The sequence below is a fragment of the Podarcis filfolensis genome (assembly GCF_964270895.1).
Source record: "Podarcis filfolensis genome assembly, chromosome: 3".
Taxonomy (NCBI): Eukaryota; Metazoa; Chordata; class Lepidosauria; order Squamata; family Lacertidae; genus Podarcis; species Podarcis filfolensis.
Window position 1 is genome coordinate 121,487,010 of NC_139606.1, and position 15,615 is coordinate 121,502,624.

The 15,615-nt window shown below is 54.2% G+C and overlaps 1 protein-coding gene across 3 annotated transcripts in view; it reads left to right on the plus strand.

Annotated features, from left to right (window-relative positions):
* The window catches only part of DNMT3A (DNA methyltransferase 3 alpha), a 90,682-nt gene that overhangs the window by 66,820 nt on the left and 8,247 nt on the right, over positions 1 to 15,615 (plus strand). For all 3 annotated transcript variants that reach the window (XM_083605038.1, XM_083605040.1, XM_083605039.1), the window contains 12 exons: positions 1,046 to 1,258; positions 2,580 to 2,738; positions 3,959 to 4,066; positions 5,575 to 5,731; positions 5,911 to 6,060; positions 7,903 to 7,947; positions 8,393 to 8,472; positions 10,177 to 10,289; positions 11,659 to 11,842; positions 13,563 to 13,647; positions 13,738 to 13,883; positions 14,008 to 14,098. In XM_083605038.1, the coding sequence (XP_083461164.1) occupies positions 1,046 to 1,258; positions 2,580 to 2,738; positions 3,959 to 4,066; positions 5,575 to 5,731; positions 5,911 to 6,060; positions 7,903 to 7,947; positions 8,393 to 8,472; positions 10,177 to 10,289; positions 11,659 to 11,842; positions 13,563 to 13,647; positions 13,738 to 13,883; positions 14,008 to 14,098 (1,531 nt within the window). The remainder of the gene's footprint in view (positions 1 to 1,045; positions 1,259 to 2,579; positions 2,739 to 3,958; positions 4,067 to 5,574; positions 5,732 to 5,910; positions 6,061 to 7,902; positions 7,948 to 8,392; positions 8,473 to 10,176; positions 10,290 to 11,658; positions 11,843 to 13,562; positions 13,648 to 13,737; positions 13,884 to 14,007; positions 14,099 to 15,615) is intronic.

Genomic DNA, 15,615 nt, shown 5'->3' on the forward strand with positions numbered 1-15,615 from the left:
TGGCAGAAATACTCAAACGCTCCGTTTCGCTCTTAAAAATTGGTCTTCCCCAGTTGTGGTTTGAGACCAGAATGTGGGGATATACTTGCGCCTGCCTGGGAGTCAGGGGTTTGGATTCTGCCTCCCGCACGGTGGATTCCCTGCGGGATCTTGGGCAAGCCAGCTCTCTGTTTCGCCTTACCTGTCCAGTGGATTCCTGAGTGGCCTGCCCTGCAGGGGGGGTTGTGATGGGAAACAGAAAGATGAGAAACAACTTTGCGGGTTAGAAATGCCGCCCAGGTCAGAAACCTCCAGAGTGGATTTCCATCCTGCCCTAACCAAAACCTTTTGGCGGTTTCCGTTACGCTGAGACTGTCTGGCACTGAGCTCTCTGGCCGCCTGCGGACTGGGATTGGCGAGCCTGTGGGGAAGGAGGAGACCCCCTTGCACATGGGGGGGCTGCTTCTGGTGGTCTCAACCAGGCCCTGCATTTACGGAGCAAGGCTCCCCAGCTGAAAGACCCCTCCCCACCCCACAAGGTCATGCTGAATTTCGCAACTCTCAAATTCTCAAAATGAGGGGTGCTAAAAAGTTGAAGCGTGGGAATTCAAAAAATATGTGGGTCCAATTAATATAATTTAGTATTGCTTGGTAAGTAAAATATGTATAAAGTTGCTTATCAATTATTGCCAAGGGCTTGCAGTTAAATGACTTGGTTTTCCGAAAGCAGTCCATGTGCTTCTTCATCAAACGTAGACTTAACCAAGCTAAATGCGTTCCAGTTGCAAAAATAATTGCGCCCGTAAACATATTTTTCTCACTGTAGAAATGTGCAAAAACTAAGTTTTGCCCCTTGAAATGGCATGCCCTGCCTGCCGGTTTTTTCCAGTGGAGCTTCCTTCCTGGCGAAACGTCTCTCTGTGCCCACTGTCCCCGGAAGGAGCCCCCCCTGTGCTGGCTGGGGTTTGCCCGGCAGTGAGTGTGCCAGGGTGGGCACCACGGAAGGGTGGGGGGAGCAGCCCCTTCCCTCGACTGCCGCCCCAACCTTGTCTGCCGTCTCCCGCAGGCTGAGAAGAAGGCCAAGGTCATTGCCGGGATGAATGCGGTGGAGGAGATGCCCCCCAGCGAGCCCCAGAAGGAGGAAGAGGCCAGCCCCCCAGCCTCGCAGCAGCCCACGGACCCCGCCTCGCCCACCGTGGCCACCACCCCGGAGCCTGTGGGGCCCGAGGCCGTGGACAAAGGCATGTCCAAGTCGGCCGATGACGAGCCGGAATACGAGGTGAGCAGTGCCCTTCTGCGAGTCCCACCCCCCAGAGCTCCCGGCCCCCTGGGGGGCTCTCTCCCCACACTGAATGCTGACCCCCAGACAGGGCTGGCCTGAGCCACGCAGGGCAGAGGCTGTGGGCAAAGGCACCTCCACAAGGGGAGAAGCTGGTGTGGCCGGCCGCCACTGCTACCCCCCATGCAGCCATGCGCTGAAGATGCGCATATGGGGTGCCCCCCACCTTGCATTGGGTGGATGAGTTGGCAGGGAGGAACAATGGGGCTGAGAGAGAGGGAGCGCTCAGGAGAGGGTTTGCTCTCAGCCGGAGGGGAAGGAGGCTCAAATCCCTAGGGAAGGTGGGGCCAAGATCCTGGGAGCAGCGTAGGATCGGAATTGTGGAGTCGGGGGGGACCCCACAGGGACATCTAGTCCAGCCCCTGGCAATGCAAGGTCATCTCTCTGCAGCACGTCCAGCCCACCTCTCCTTCGCCCCCTCGTTGCCCAAGTTTCCCCGTGTCACAGGCAGCCTCTGATGGGGGGTTGAGGGATCGACGGAATTTCTGCCCCACTTTCCCTTCCAACAAATCCCAGAGCAGCTTGTGGACGATAAATGACAAAAGCAGAACAAGTACAGAAGAAGTCCTAGAAAAGGATTTGCAAGCCATCAAGACAACATCCATACAGCACTATTTGCAAGCCAGACACTGAAAAATAAGCTAAACGTGGCAAGTTCAGCGTGAGTCACGTTAGGTGATGAACAAATCACCAACGAGGCATTTAGAACCTGTAAAATAATATATCGAGTCCACACACACACTCTTCCTCCCCACCTAATGACTCACAATCTTTGCTTTTTTAAAAAAAGTTTTTGATTGTACAGATTTGTTGACCCTCAAAATCACAAATAGTAAAAATTGCACAAAATTCTTCAGCTGCATATTATAAGTCACTCTTAATTTTCCAGTTCTCCATTGTATCCAAAGCCTGTGTAATGTTACAAGAGTTATTTAAGACCTGCTGAAGAGTCCAGATGTTTACAGTGGTCTTTCAAGTATAGTATAAATTCCCCCCATTCTTTGCTGAAGTTTTGATCCTCCTGGTTTCTGATTTTCGCGGTCATTTTTGCCATCTCTGCATAGCCCATCAACTTAGCCTGCCATTCCGCTCTGGTTGGGGGGGGGGAGGAAACTCTCGTCTTTCCAACTCTGGGCAAGTTGCATCCTGGCAGCTGTCAATCTTTGCTTCCTTCCTTCCATTTAATACACACCTCTGCAACAGAGCTGGACGTCTTTAGCCTGATGGCCTCTTGCTCTCTTCTTTCTCCTCCCCACGGCAGGACGGCCGGGGCTTTGGGATCGGGGAGCTGGTCTGGGGGAAGCTGCGGGGCTTCTCCTGGTGGCCGGGACGCATCGTCTCCTGGTGGATGACGGGCAGGAGCCGAGCCGCCGAGGGAACGCGCTGGGTGATGTGGTTTGGCGACGGGAAGTTCTCTGTGGTGAGTGGCTGCGGGGGACGCAGGCGGGCTCATGGGGGGGGGAGCCAAGCAGGCAGCCGAGGGGCGAGGAAGCGCCTGCTGGCAGTGGCTGGGCCCTGGGAGGCCAGCAGGGTCCCCTGCATGAAAGAAGAGGCTGCAGGATCAGGCCAGGGGCCCAAACCCAAGAGCCCCAGTCTCCCCTCCTGCAATTTCCAGCACCTAGAATTCAGAAGCATGGCTGCCTCCATGCAACCTAACGACCATTGAGAGTCCTCTCCTCCTCCATGAACTGGTCCAGTCCTCTTTGGAAGCCATCTGAGTTGGGGGCCATCTCTGCCCCCTGTTAATGGAGAAATCTGAGGATCCCTTGGACAAAAAGCAAGGACCCCAGCCAGGAATAGAAGGGCAAAACAGGAGCCAGTAGGCTTGGTCTTTATTGAAGACTGTGGCGACAGGACTCCCACCTGCCTCCAGGTGGAACAAGATGGAAGCCCAGAACAAAAGAGAACCCAAACTTTTATTAGCTGCTAATCCCCATGTTACACCCCCCCCCAAAACTACATCACGGTTACATCATGAAAGGGGAGGTCTGGTGGCAGGAATCTGAGCATCCTGGATCCTGCCCCATGGTTCCCCTTGCCCTCCACCAAACGCCCACCAAGTGGAACAACAGAGATATTTACATTTCCCTGTTTCCCAGCCAAGTTCATCACACCCTTTTGTCTTCATCTGGGTTTGTTATTTCTGGAAGGGTATCAGGAAGTCAGGGATTATCACTCAGGCAGAGGGGCTGCTGAGGAGCTGAGCTCATGTGTCTATATGCATTTCTGAAGTTTCCCCAGTGAGCCAGTACAGAGATACATCTATAAGTGAATTCTTACATTTGGTATTGTGCAGCAAAGGCCCTTTGAATAGATAGGAAGAAACTGTGATGAAGTGTTTTGTGGGGACAAATCACCAAAGTCACAAAAGCGATAGTGCTGGTTTTGGCAGTGGGCTGCATGTGCAGGATATCTGCTGGAGGGGCAACCCCCCCCCCAATCCTATACATAAATTCCTGCAACACTCCTGTGGCAGGGAGTTCCGCAGTTCCACTTTGCTTTCTAACCCTAAGAAACTGCACCCCGCCCTCATTCTGACATTTATTTTCCAAAAGGTGGCCTCCCCAGCCGCCTGGACCGCCCCTGGGATTTGTGGAGAGGGTTCCGCATCTTCACCCGTCCCCCCTCTCTTTCCTGCAGGTCTGCGTGGAGAAGCTGCTCCCGCTCAGCTCCTTCTCCAACGCCTTCCACCAGGCCACGTACAGCAAGCAGCCCATGTACCGCAAAGCCATCTACGAGGTGCTGCAGGTAAGGCCTGACTCTGGCCCCACCCCCGTTCGCGTCTCCCACCTGGCCAGCGTTCCTGGTTCCTGTTTGCAGGCAGGTAGGAAGCCTCTAAGGGACGTAGGTGGCGCTGTGGTCTAAACCACAGAGCCTCTTCGGCTTGCCGATCAGAAGGTTGGCGGTTCGAATCCCGGCGATGGGGTGAGCTCCCGTTGCTCTGTCCCTGCTCCTGCCAACCTAGCAGTGCGAAAGCACGTCAAAGTGCAAGTAGATAAATAGGTACCGCTCCGGCGGGAAGGTAATAATAATACATTTTTATTTATACCCCACCCTTCCCGGTTCAGAAAACCAGGCTCAGGGCGGCTAACAACAAATTTAAAACACTTAACTGATGCAACAAAAAACAGCATAAAATACAGTATAAAACATGAATAACAATAAATTCAGAATTCAAAAATCAATTTAGGGGGAAATCCATCCAGTAAACATTAGATGATCACCAGGGCTAGTTGGCTAAGTTAGTCCTATTTGGGCCAGCGAGGAGACCAGGGGAGAATCAGCTGTGGGATCCCAGGGTAGGTAATCTTCATAAAAAGGGGAGGGGGAGAGAAGGAAGGAAGGGGAATAAAAGATCAGGCTAAGTTCAAATTGAAAGCCCGGCGGAAGAGCTCTGTCTTACAGGCCCGGCGGGAGGAGGTTAAATCCTGCAGGGCCCTGGTCTCCTGGGACAGAGCATGAGACCACCAGATCAGAGCCATCACTGAAAAGGCCCTGGCCCTGGTGGAGGATAGTCTGACTTCCTTTGGGCCCGGGACCTCTAAACTATGGTTATTCATGGACCTTAAGGTCCTGTGCGGGGCAGACCAGGAGAGGCGGTCCCATAAATACGAGGGCCCTAAGTTTCTGTGCGCTGCTCTGGTTTTGCCAGAAGCGGCTTAGTCCTGCTGGCCACATGCCAGTGTCTGCGGACAAACGCCGGCTCCCTCGGCCTGTAAAGCGAGATGGGCACCGCAACCCCAGAGTCGTCTGCGACTGGACTTAACTGTTGAGGGTCCTTTACCTTTGAGGAAGCCTTTAAAAGGACAAGCCCCCCCCGCCCCATTCACGCTGCCCCACAGACCAGCTCAGGGGGTGGGAAGGGACCTGGCCACCTGCTGCACAGCCTTCCTCGCCTGCCCCAGATCCATCTGTGCCAGAAGCACAGAGGAAGAAAAGGGGCAGATTCACATGCACCTACAAGTAGGTGGGAAGAAGCCCAGGCTCCCCTGCAGAGTTTGGGGGACGCAACAGAGGGTGCAGCGGGGGTATCTTTGCCAGCCAGACCCCCACCCTGAAGCAGCTGCCCTAGGAGCCTAGGGAGCAGCCTGCGCTGACCGCTGAGCCCACTGAGGTATTGTTTGCTCTGACTGGCAACAACCGCTCTCCAGGATTTCAGGCAGGGAGATGCTGCCGTCGGGGATTGCAGCAGGGTCCCTTCTGCATGCACGCAGGTGCTCTACCCACTGAGCAAACTGTCCCTTCTGCCCCCGCAGGTGGCCAGCAGCCGGTCAGGCAAGATCTTCCCCTCCTGCCCCGAGAACGACGAAACCGACACATCCAAAGTGGTGGAGATCCAGAACAAGCAGATGATTGAGTGGGCGGTGGGGGGGTTCCAGCCCTCTGGCCCCAAGGGCCTGGAGCCGCCAGAAGGTAAGGAAGTGGGGCAGGGGCTGGGGGGGGGTTCTAGGGCAGGCAGGCAGGCAGACCCTGGGGGTTCCTGTCCCCAAAGCCCGGTGAGAGCCAAGCAGAGGAGCATCCTCACCCAAGGGACCGCAGAGCTAGATTCGCACTCGGGGCTTGCCCCCTCACCCCCCGTTCTTCCCTTGCAGAGGAGCGCAACCCCTACAAAGAAGTTTACACAGAGATGTGGGTGGAGCCGGAAACCGCTGCCTACGCCCCCCCTCCCCCCGCCAAAAAACCAAGGAAAAGCACAGCCGAGAAGCCCAAGGTCAAGGAAATCATCGACGAGCGCACCAGAGGTCAGCCAGGGGCCGGGGGGGTCTGCTTTGTCTGGGAGGTTCCCCGCTTTCTCTGATGTCGGACCATCAGAAGGATCCGCTGGATCAGGCCCAAGGGGATCACCTGGTCCTCCCCCCCCCCCATTTGTGGATTGAACCTGCAACCTTGGACTTGCCAACGCCACGCTCTCGCCAGCGCAGCGCAAGCAGAATCCGAACACAAGAGCGGCACTCTCCTCCGTTAATTTGCCTTTCAAAGCCGCCTGTCTTGGCTGCCTCCTGTGGCAGCGAGTTCCAAAGTTGAACTCTGTGCCGCATGAAGGGCTTTTCTGGCCCAGCTGCTTCTGGGGGCAGGGGCAGGGGGGAGGCGCTGTAGAGCAGCAACTGGCCTGCTGTGCCCCCCTCCCCGGACCTGTGTTCCTGGTCCTCTGTACCCCACTCCATCTGGGGGTGCCCCCTCCTCCTCTGCTTACTGGAGTAGCTGTCCCCAGTTTCCTCCTGTGCAGAGAAAGACCTGCACAGGACTAGGGTGCTGAGGTGCTCTGAGAGGCTGCGTGGAGCAGTGGTTAGAGAAGAGCTTTCCCCATAAGTGTCCTCTCTCCCTGTCTCCCCCCTTCTGGGATGCAGGGTGTGGGGGGCCCCTTCTTGCCTCTGTGCTTTGCCACTTGCACCCTGGCGGAGCCCTGGGTAACCTTCCTGCCCCTTGGCCTCCTCTTCCGCCCCTCCTGGCATCGCTGGCACAGAGTCCTTGTCCCCAAGAGGCTGGGGGGGGGGGCTGAGAGACCCTGCCAGCTGTTTCTTTGGGCAGCCCGGGACCCTGAAAGAGGCTGTTAGGGGGCGGGGAGGCTGTGCCCCCCCAGGGGGTAATAGAGGACTCTGCAGGAAAGGGGCAAAGCCTTTGCCCAGAGCTCAGCAGAGAGACGTCCACAAAGCAAAACAGGAAAAGCGGGTAAACAGTTTCAATCAAGCCCTACCTAATCTGGGCAGGTTTCGTCAAGACCACCTCTCTGTTTTTGTAATGGGAAAAGAGGCAAAATCAGCATAGATAAAAGACCATCAGATGTGCTGATGAGCAGCTGAGGCCACCCCTTGGCAGCCCATCATGCTGCCTTTGCCAACTTGGTGACCCCTCCAGAGAATAAAAAAATTGGGGAGTTGGAAGGGACCCCGGGGGTCATCCAGCCCACCCCCCTGCAAGGCAGGAATATCAGCTAAAGCATCCAGGACAGGCGGCCATTCAACCGCTGCTTAAAAACCTCCACAGAGAGTCCATCACCTCCCAAGGGAGACCCTTCCACTGTCCAACAGCTCTGACTATCAGAAAGGTTTTTTGTATGTTTAGTCGGAATCTCCTTCCTTGTCGCTTGAAGCCATGGGTTCGAGTCCTGCCCTCCAGAGCAGGAGGAAAGAAGCTTGCTCCCTCTCCCATTTGAGACATTTGAAGATGGCTCTCCTGTCTCCTCTCAGTCTCCTCTTTTCCAGGCTAAACATACCCAACTCCTCATCAGGCATTGCTTCCAGACCTTTAATCCTCTTGGTCTCCCTCCTCTGCACACCTTCCAGCCTGTCAATCTCCCATCTTCCTAAAAGCCTTTTAATTCTTTTCCTGTATGTCTTTCTGGTTTGATATTGATGCAAACCTCCGTGATAGATTTCTACGATACAGTGGTGTAATAAATCTTTTGAAAAACAAGATAAATATAACTTTTTAATTGTTGTTTTGCGCTTTCCTGTTGTTGCAAACCGCTGTGATATATTTCCGGGAAGCAGTGGTATATAAGTATTTTTATAAATAGCAGAACAGAGCCCAAACTTATTCTCTGCCCTCCGCTCACCAAACCGCCCCCCGCTTTCCCTCCGCAGAGCGTCTTGTTTACGACGTCCGGCAGAAGTGCAGGAACATTGAAGGTGAGCCTGAGCCCTTGCTGCCTCGGTTGCACAGAAGCGGTGGGGGGTGCATGCATTTTTTGGGGGGGGTCGCTTTTGCACATCCGCTTTCAGCGCTTCCCTTCAAGAGATGCTGGCCCCGGAAGCCGCAGGGTCCTGGGGGGGCGAGGAGAGTCTGTGCATCCTCCCCCCACCCGGAAGTGGCAGTCACTCAGTGCGGAGGGTCTTTTGTGCCCCCCTTGCAGCTGCCAGCTCCGTCCGGTCCAGCAGGAGGGGGCGTAATGTTCCGGGTCCAGTCCAGAGGTTGCTGGGTGTGCCTTTGGAAGAGGGGGAGCATTGCAGATAGGTACAAAGGGAGGTGGGCGGTAGACTTGCAAGGTGGGGGGAGGCCAGGGGGCAGCTCCCATCTCCCTCCCCTCGCCCCCGCTAACCCTTCTTCCCTTGTGTGTCTCCCCCCCCCCCCCAGATATCTGCATCTCCTGCGGGAGCCTCAATGTCACCCTGGAGCACCCTCTCTTCAACGGAGGCATGTGCCAAAACTGCAAGGTAGGTGTTCAGGTGCCAGAATGCAAATAGGTAAAGGTAAATGGACCCCTGACCATTAGGTCCAGTCATGGCTGACTCTGGGGTTGTGGCGCTCATCTCGCTTTACTGGCCGAGGGAGCCGGCGTACAGCTGCCGGGTCATGTGGCCAGCATGACTAAGCCGCTTCTGGCGAACCAGAGCAGCGCACGGAAACGCCGTTTACCTTCCTGCTGGAGCGGTACCTATTTATCTACTTGCACTTTGATGTGCTTTCGAACTGCTAGGTTGGCAGGAGCAGGGACTGAGCAACGGGAGCTCACCCCGTCGCGGGGATTCGAACTGCCAACCTGATCGGCAAGTCCTAGGCTCTGTGGTTTAACCCACAGCACCACCCGCATCCCAGAATGCAAATACAAGCCCTGCAAATAATGGAAATCTTGTCATCGTCTGCAGGGAGGAGGCAGCAAGTGGATTGCTTGGGGAGGGGTGGCAGGGGCCACTAGGCGAGAGGGAGACTTCTGCCGCGGCGAGGCTCCTTACAGGGTCCTTGCTGTGGTATCGCATTCCCAATGGAGTCCAGGGTCAGGTTTAAGGTGCTGGTTTTGACCTTTAAAGCCCAAGCAGCCTAGGACCCTCGTACCTATGGGACCGCCTCTCCTGGTCTGCCCCGTGGAGGACCTTAAGGTCCACAAATGACAACATTTTGGAGGTCCCAGGTCACAAGGTCTCAACTAGGGCCAGGGCCTTTTCAGTACTGGCTCCGATCTGGTGGAACGCTCTGTCACAAGAGACTAGGGCCCTGCAGGACTTGACATCTTTCTGCAGGGCCTGCAAGACAGAGCTGTTCCACCTGGCCTTTGGTTTGGATTCGGTCTGACCCTTATGTTCCCCTCCCCTTATGGTCTTCATTTATCAAGAGGCTGCATTTTTTTTTATAAGATATTTATTAGAGTTTTCCATTTTATACAAAGAAAAAAGAATTAAAAAGAAAAAATAATAAAAGCACATAAATTTCATAACTTATTTTTCAATAACATATTTCCCTGACCTCCTCATGCCTCCCCTTCTTGTATTCCAGTTCAAATTGTTTATCCAGCAAATCCTTATCTCATAGCATTACAGCTAAAAACCCCTCATTTTCTATCCATCTTCTTAAATTATTGTAACTTACACTTTTACTTATATACAAAGAAAAAAGAACCATTTTTTCATATTCTTTTGTACCATTACAGCTAGTAACCACCTAATTTCAATCCAACATCACTCAACATTCCTTAATATTACAGTATTTTTGCATTTTGCTGCATTTTAGCCTATATTTTAAATTGGGGTTTCCCCCCTTCTCTTTCCCCCCTATTATGTTTTTACTGAGATTTTATTGGTGTTAGCCACCCTGAGCACAGCTCTGGCTGGGGAGGGCAGGGTATACATAAATATTATTATTATTATTATTATTATTATTACTACTACTACTACTACTACTACTACTACTACTACTACTATTATTATTACCTGCCTGTACCCCACCTGTAAGGGGGCAGCCAGTGCCTTTCCTGTTAGAGTGCTGCAAAGGGCTTTGGCATGGAGCCGTAGAATTGTGGAGTTCGGTGGGACCCCGAGGGCCATCTAGCCCAACCCCCTGTGAGGCAACAATCGCAGCTGAACGTCGGTGCCAAGAAGGCCCCCTCACTCCTCTCTTCTCTCTCCTCTCCCCCCCCCCACCAGAACTGCTTTTTGGAATGCGCTTACCAGTATGACGATGACGGCTACCAGTCCTACTGCACCATCTGTTGTGGGGGCCGCGAAGTCCTCATGTGTGGCAACAACAACTGCTGCAGGTGAGCCAAAGGATGGGGGGAGGGCTAAGAGGGAGGGGTCCACACCTGTCTGCTCCCCCCCCCCAGCCAGGTGGGCAGGGTGATATTATTATACCCTGAGTTCCAGCTCCGAGGGCCTTTTGGCGGTTCCCTCCCTGCGAGAAGTGAGGTTACAGGGAACCAGGCAGAGGGCCTTCTCGGTGGTGGCACCCGCCCTGTGGAAGGCCCTCCCACCAGATGTCAAAGAGAACAACAACTACCAGACTTTTAGATGACATCGGAAAGCAGCCCTATTGAGGGAAGTTTTTAATGTTTGAAGTTTTACAGTGGCACCTCTGGTTGCGAATGGGATCCGTTCCGGAGGCCCATTCGCAACCTGAGAAGAACGCGACCTGCGTCTGTGCATGCGCGGCTCGCAATTCGCCGCTTCTGTGCATGCGCGCGACGTCATTTTGCGCTTCTGCGCATGCGCGAGCAGCGAAACCCAGAAGTAACCCTTTCCGTTACTTCCGGGTCGCCGCGGGACGCAACCTGAAAATGCGCAACCTGAAGCAAACGTAACATGAGGCATGACTGTATTCTGTTTTTAGTCCTCTCTTGGGAACCGCCCAGAGTGGCTGGGGAAACCCAGCCAGATGGGCAGGGCATCAATAAATTCTTTATTTATATATTTATTTAAGAGAGAGAAGCATTTGTGTCCCTGCTTGTTGAGGTAGGAGCCTGCCGGGACTTTCCCCTTTGACTCCTGTGTGAGAGATGGCTGCCAAGGGGAAGGCCTGCCTTCAAGAAGAAGCAGGCTGGGAACCAGACCGCAAGAAAAGCTTGCTGGACCAGCCCCATGGCCCAAGCAGACGCCCCAAGGGGAAACCCACAGGCAGGATCCGAGCCCAAGAGCAATCTTCCCTCCTGCATTTCCAGCAACTGGGATTCAGAAATGTTATTCACTCTGACTATGGAGGCAGGGCAGGGCCACCCGGGTTGGAGCCCTCTCCCTCTCCTCCTCCTCCTCCATGAATTTCCCTCTCCTCCTCCTCCTCCATGAATTTGTCCCCTCCTCTTTGAAATCCATCCATCTGAGAAATCCATTGCTTCCTCATGTGGAAGGGAGTTCCGCAGTTTAACGAGGCGCTGCGTGAAGAAGGGCTTTCTCTTATCTGCCCCGATTCTTCCAACATTCAGGCTAGGGATAAGGAAAGATTCGCCCAGCAGTTGGGTCTGGGTTGGGCTAGGCCTGGGAGGGACCCCTGCCAGTCAGTGCCAGGGTGATCCCACAGGTAATGGAGCCAGCCGGAGATTCTGAGGCGGGGGTCAGACTGCCAGAGTCCGGAATCCCTCCCTCCCTCCCTTGTCCTGCTGGGCCGGAGCGCTGACGGCTGGGCTCTGCCCGCAGGTGCTTTTGCGTGGAGTGCGTGGACTTGCTGGTGGGCCCTGGCGCTGCCCAGGCGGCCATCAAGGAAGACCCCTGGAACTGCTACATGTGCGGCCACAAAGGCATCTACGGCCTGCTCCGGCGGCGGGAAGACTGGCCCTCGCGTCTCCAGATGTTTTTCGCCAACAACCACGACCAAGAGTTTGTAAGTTCAGGGCAGCGCGGGGGTGGGGTGGGATAAGGCGGGTCTTGGGGTGCCCTTCTGCCAGGACGGTTCAGGAGGCGGCAGGAGACACCTCGGCCCTTGCACTCTGCCGTGGCCTCTGGGGAGCCGCTTGTCTTGCCTGGCCAGTGGCAAGAGTGGATTTATTCCGTTGTGATGCTCAAGGCACAGCAGCGGCCGGCAGGGAAGCCACACAAGGGAGCTCCAGGCCTACAAATTGCGCAGGCTTCTATTATTATTATTATTATTATTATTATTATTATTATTATTATTATTATTACCGTATTTTTCGCCCTATAGGACGCACTTTTTCCCCTCCAAAAATGAAGGGGAAATGTGTGTGCATCCTATGGGGCGAATGCAGCGCGCCATCCCGCTGTCCCCGGACCTGGTTTGGAGGCTGGCGGCGGGGAGAAGCCCTCTCCTCCCTGCCGCCAGCCCCACAAGCTGGGGGACAGCGGGGAGGCGCAGCGCGCCCAGGCTTAGCTTCGCGCAGCTCTCGGCAAGCCGTGGGAGCCCGGCGCTGGGCTCTCATGGCTTGCGGAGAGCTGCCTGTTCTGGGGGCTGGGGTCGGGGGAAGCTCAGGCTTCACCCGCCCCAGCCCCACGCCTGGGGGGGGGGGAATAATTTTTTTCCCCTTTATTCCCCCCCCCCCCAAAGTAGGTGCGTCCTACGGGCCGGTGCGTCCTATAGGGCGAAAAATACGGTATTTATTGAATTTATATACCACCCTATACCCAGAGGTCTCAGGGCAGTTAAATGCTTGTGGAATGACATTCCGTCGCCTTTGCTTTATACATGTGTAGAATTCCAGCCGCATCAGGCTCGTGCAAGGCTGACTTTCGCCTGCACAGACATTCCTGACACATCCTGAATTTGGGCTGGGCGAGATCTGGTTTTCAGCATTGCAATATATCACCAGCTAAACATGGCAATAGAGTGGTACCTTGGTTCTCAAACTTAATCCGTTCCGGAAGTCTGTTCTAAAACCAAAACGTTCCAAAACCAAGGCGTGCTTTCCCATAGGAATTTATGCTAAATGGATTGATCCTTTCCAGACCTTTAAAAAACAACCCCTAAAACAGCAATTTAGCTTTATTTTTACTATCTAACGAGACCATTGATCCATAAAATGAAAGCAATAAACAGTTACACAATCAATCAATCAGTAGCTGTACTGGGTTCCACACAGTCACAAAAACAAAACAAAAAGAGCCACAAAAACGCAAAATAAATAGTAAAAACAGACAGACCTCAGTGTAACACTCAAAACGGGGCAGGTTTGGCTTCTGAAAAAAGTAGGCAAACCGGAACACTTACTTCTGGGTTTGCAGTGTTTGGGTTCCAAGTTGTTTGAGTACCAAGGCGTTTGAGAACCAAGGTACCACTGTATATGGATATATCCGGATGTCCAAAAGAAGCATGGAGCTATGTAGAGGCTTTGGTTGGCTTGCAAGATCTCCGTTGGCCCCATGAGATCTCCCAGAAGCCTCACCCAACCTTCCCTCCAGTGGGGGAATTCCAGGGGTCTTGACTTTGCACAAATTTGCCAAGACATGCAAATCCCCGGGACACAACCCCCCGCCTGAGTTGCAGGCCTGCTGTCCTGTCGTTTCTATTACACCCCCCCAAAAAAATTCCTGGACTCCCCTGCCTTCCTCTCTCGCCCACCCCAACGCCGTCTCTCTTTGCATCTTGGCAGGACCCACCAAAGGTTTACCCGCCGGTCCCCGCCGAGAAGAGGAAGCCCATCCGGGTGCTCTCGCTCTTTGACGGCATTGCCACAGGTGAGCCCGCTCCTCTCCCGGAAGCGAGGGCCATGTTGGGGTGCAGCCCCCCCCTTGCGCAGCTGTGACTCTCCCCTCCCCGCCCTCCAGGTCTCCTGGTGCTGAAGGACCTGGGCATCCAGGTGGACTGCTACATCGCCTCGGAGGTGTGCGAGGACTCCATCACGGTTGGGATGGTGCGGCACCAGGGCAAGATCATGTATGTTGGGGACGTCCGCAATGTCACGCAGAAACACGTACGTGGAGCTCTGGGGAGGGGGGGAGGGCGGCTTCCCCTCCCTCTGTGTCGCTGGCCCAGGACCCCAGCCCCAGGGGGCGCCCCTCCCGCCTCTGACGCTCCCGCCTCCTTCCGCACTGCAGATACAGGAGTGGGGGCCCTTCGACCTGGTGATTGGAGGCAGCCCCTGCAACGACCTCTCCATCGTCAACCCCGCCAGGAAAGGCCTTTACGGTAGGTGTCCCCCCCCCCCCCGGTCCCTGCCGGAGCTCACGCGGTCAAAGAATCATCGGGTCCAGGCTTTCCGAAACTCGGGTCTCCAGCTGTTTTTGGACTACAGTTCCCCTCCTCCCTCATCATTGAAAGACCTACACTGGCTCCCAGTATGTTTCCAAGCACAATTCAAAGTGTTGGCGCTGACCTTTAAAGCCCTAAACGGCCTTAGTATACCTGAAGGAGTGTCTCCACCCCGGACACCTGGGTCCAGCTCCGAGGGCCTTCTGGCGGTTCCCTCATTGCGAGAAGCTAAGTTACAGGGAACCAGGCAGAGGGCCTTCTCGGTGGTGGCGCCCACCCTGTGGAACGCCCTCCCACCAGATGTCAAGAAATAAACAACTGTCTGACTTTTAGAAGTTATCTGAAGGCAGCCCTTTTTAGGGAAGTTTTTAATATTTGAAGTTTTACAGTGGTACCCCTGGTTGCGAATGGGATCCGTTCCGGAGGCCCATTCGCGACCTGAGAAGAACGCAACCTGTGTCTGTGCATGCGCGGGTTACGATTTGCTGCTTCTGTGCATGCGTGTGACGTCATTTTGCACTTCTCCGCATGCATGAGCAGCGAAACCCGGAAGTAACCCTTTCCGTTACTTCCGGGTCGCCGCGGAGAAGCAACCTGAAAACGCGCAACCTGAAGCAAACTTTTGGAAGACACCTGAAGGCAGCCCTGTTCAAGGAAGCTTTTAATGTTTAACAGACCACTGTATTTTAATACTGTGTTGGAAGCCGTCCAGAGTGGCTGGGGAAACCCAGCCAGATGGGCGGAGTATAAATAATAATTTCTATTCTATTCTATTCTATTCTATTCTATTCTATTCTATTGGTCCCACTCGCTAGGGATGATGGGAGTTGTGGTCCAAAAACAGCTGGAGACCCAAGTTGAGGAAGGCCTGATCTAGTCCAGCCCCCTGCAATGCAGGAATCTTGGCTAGAGCATCCATGACAGATGGCCCTCCAACCTCTGCTTAGAAACCTCCAAGGAAGGAGAATTCACAACCTCCCAAGGGAGACAGATCCGCTATTGAACAGCTCTTGCTGTCAGAATGTTCTTCCTGATGTTTAGCTGAAATCTCATTTTTTGTTACTTGGAAGACATGGCTTCGAGTCCTCCTCTCCAGAGCAGGAGAAAACAAGCTAGTTTACTCTTCCATTTGATGGCCCTTGACATATTGGAAGATGGCTCTCCTATCTCCTCGCAGTCCCCTCTTCTCCAGGCTAAACATTCCCAATGACCTCAAAGCTGTTTAAATCATTTGCGTCACTGATAGCTGTGACCCCAGGGTTAGGGTCTTCCTTTGTCTAGTGACGGTGGCACTGTGGTCTAAACCACTGAGCCTCTTGGGCTTGCCGATCAGAAGGTCAGCTGTTCGAATCCCCGCGATGGGGTGAGCTCCCGTTGCTCTGTCCCAGCTCCTGCCAACCTAGAAGTTCGAAAGCACACCAGTGCAAGTAGATAAATAGGTACCACTGTGACGG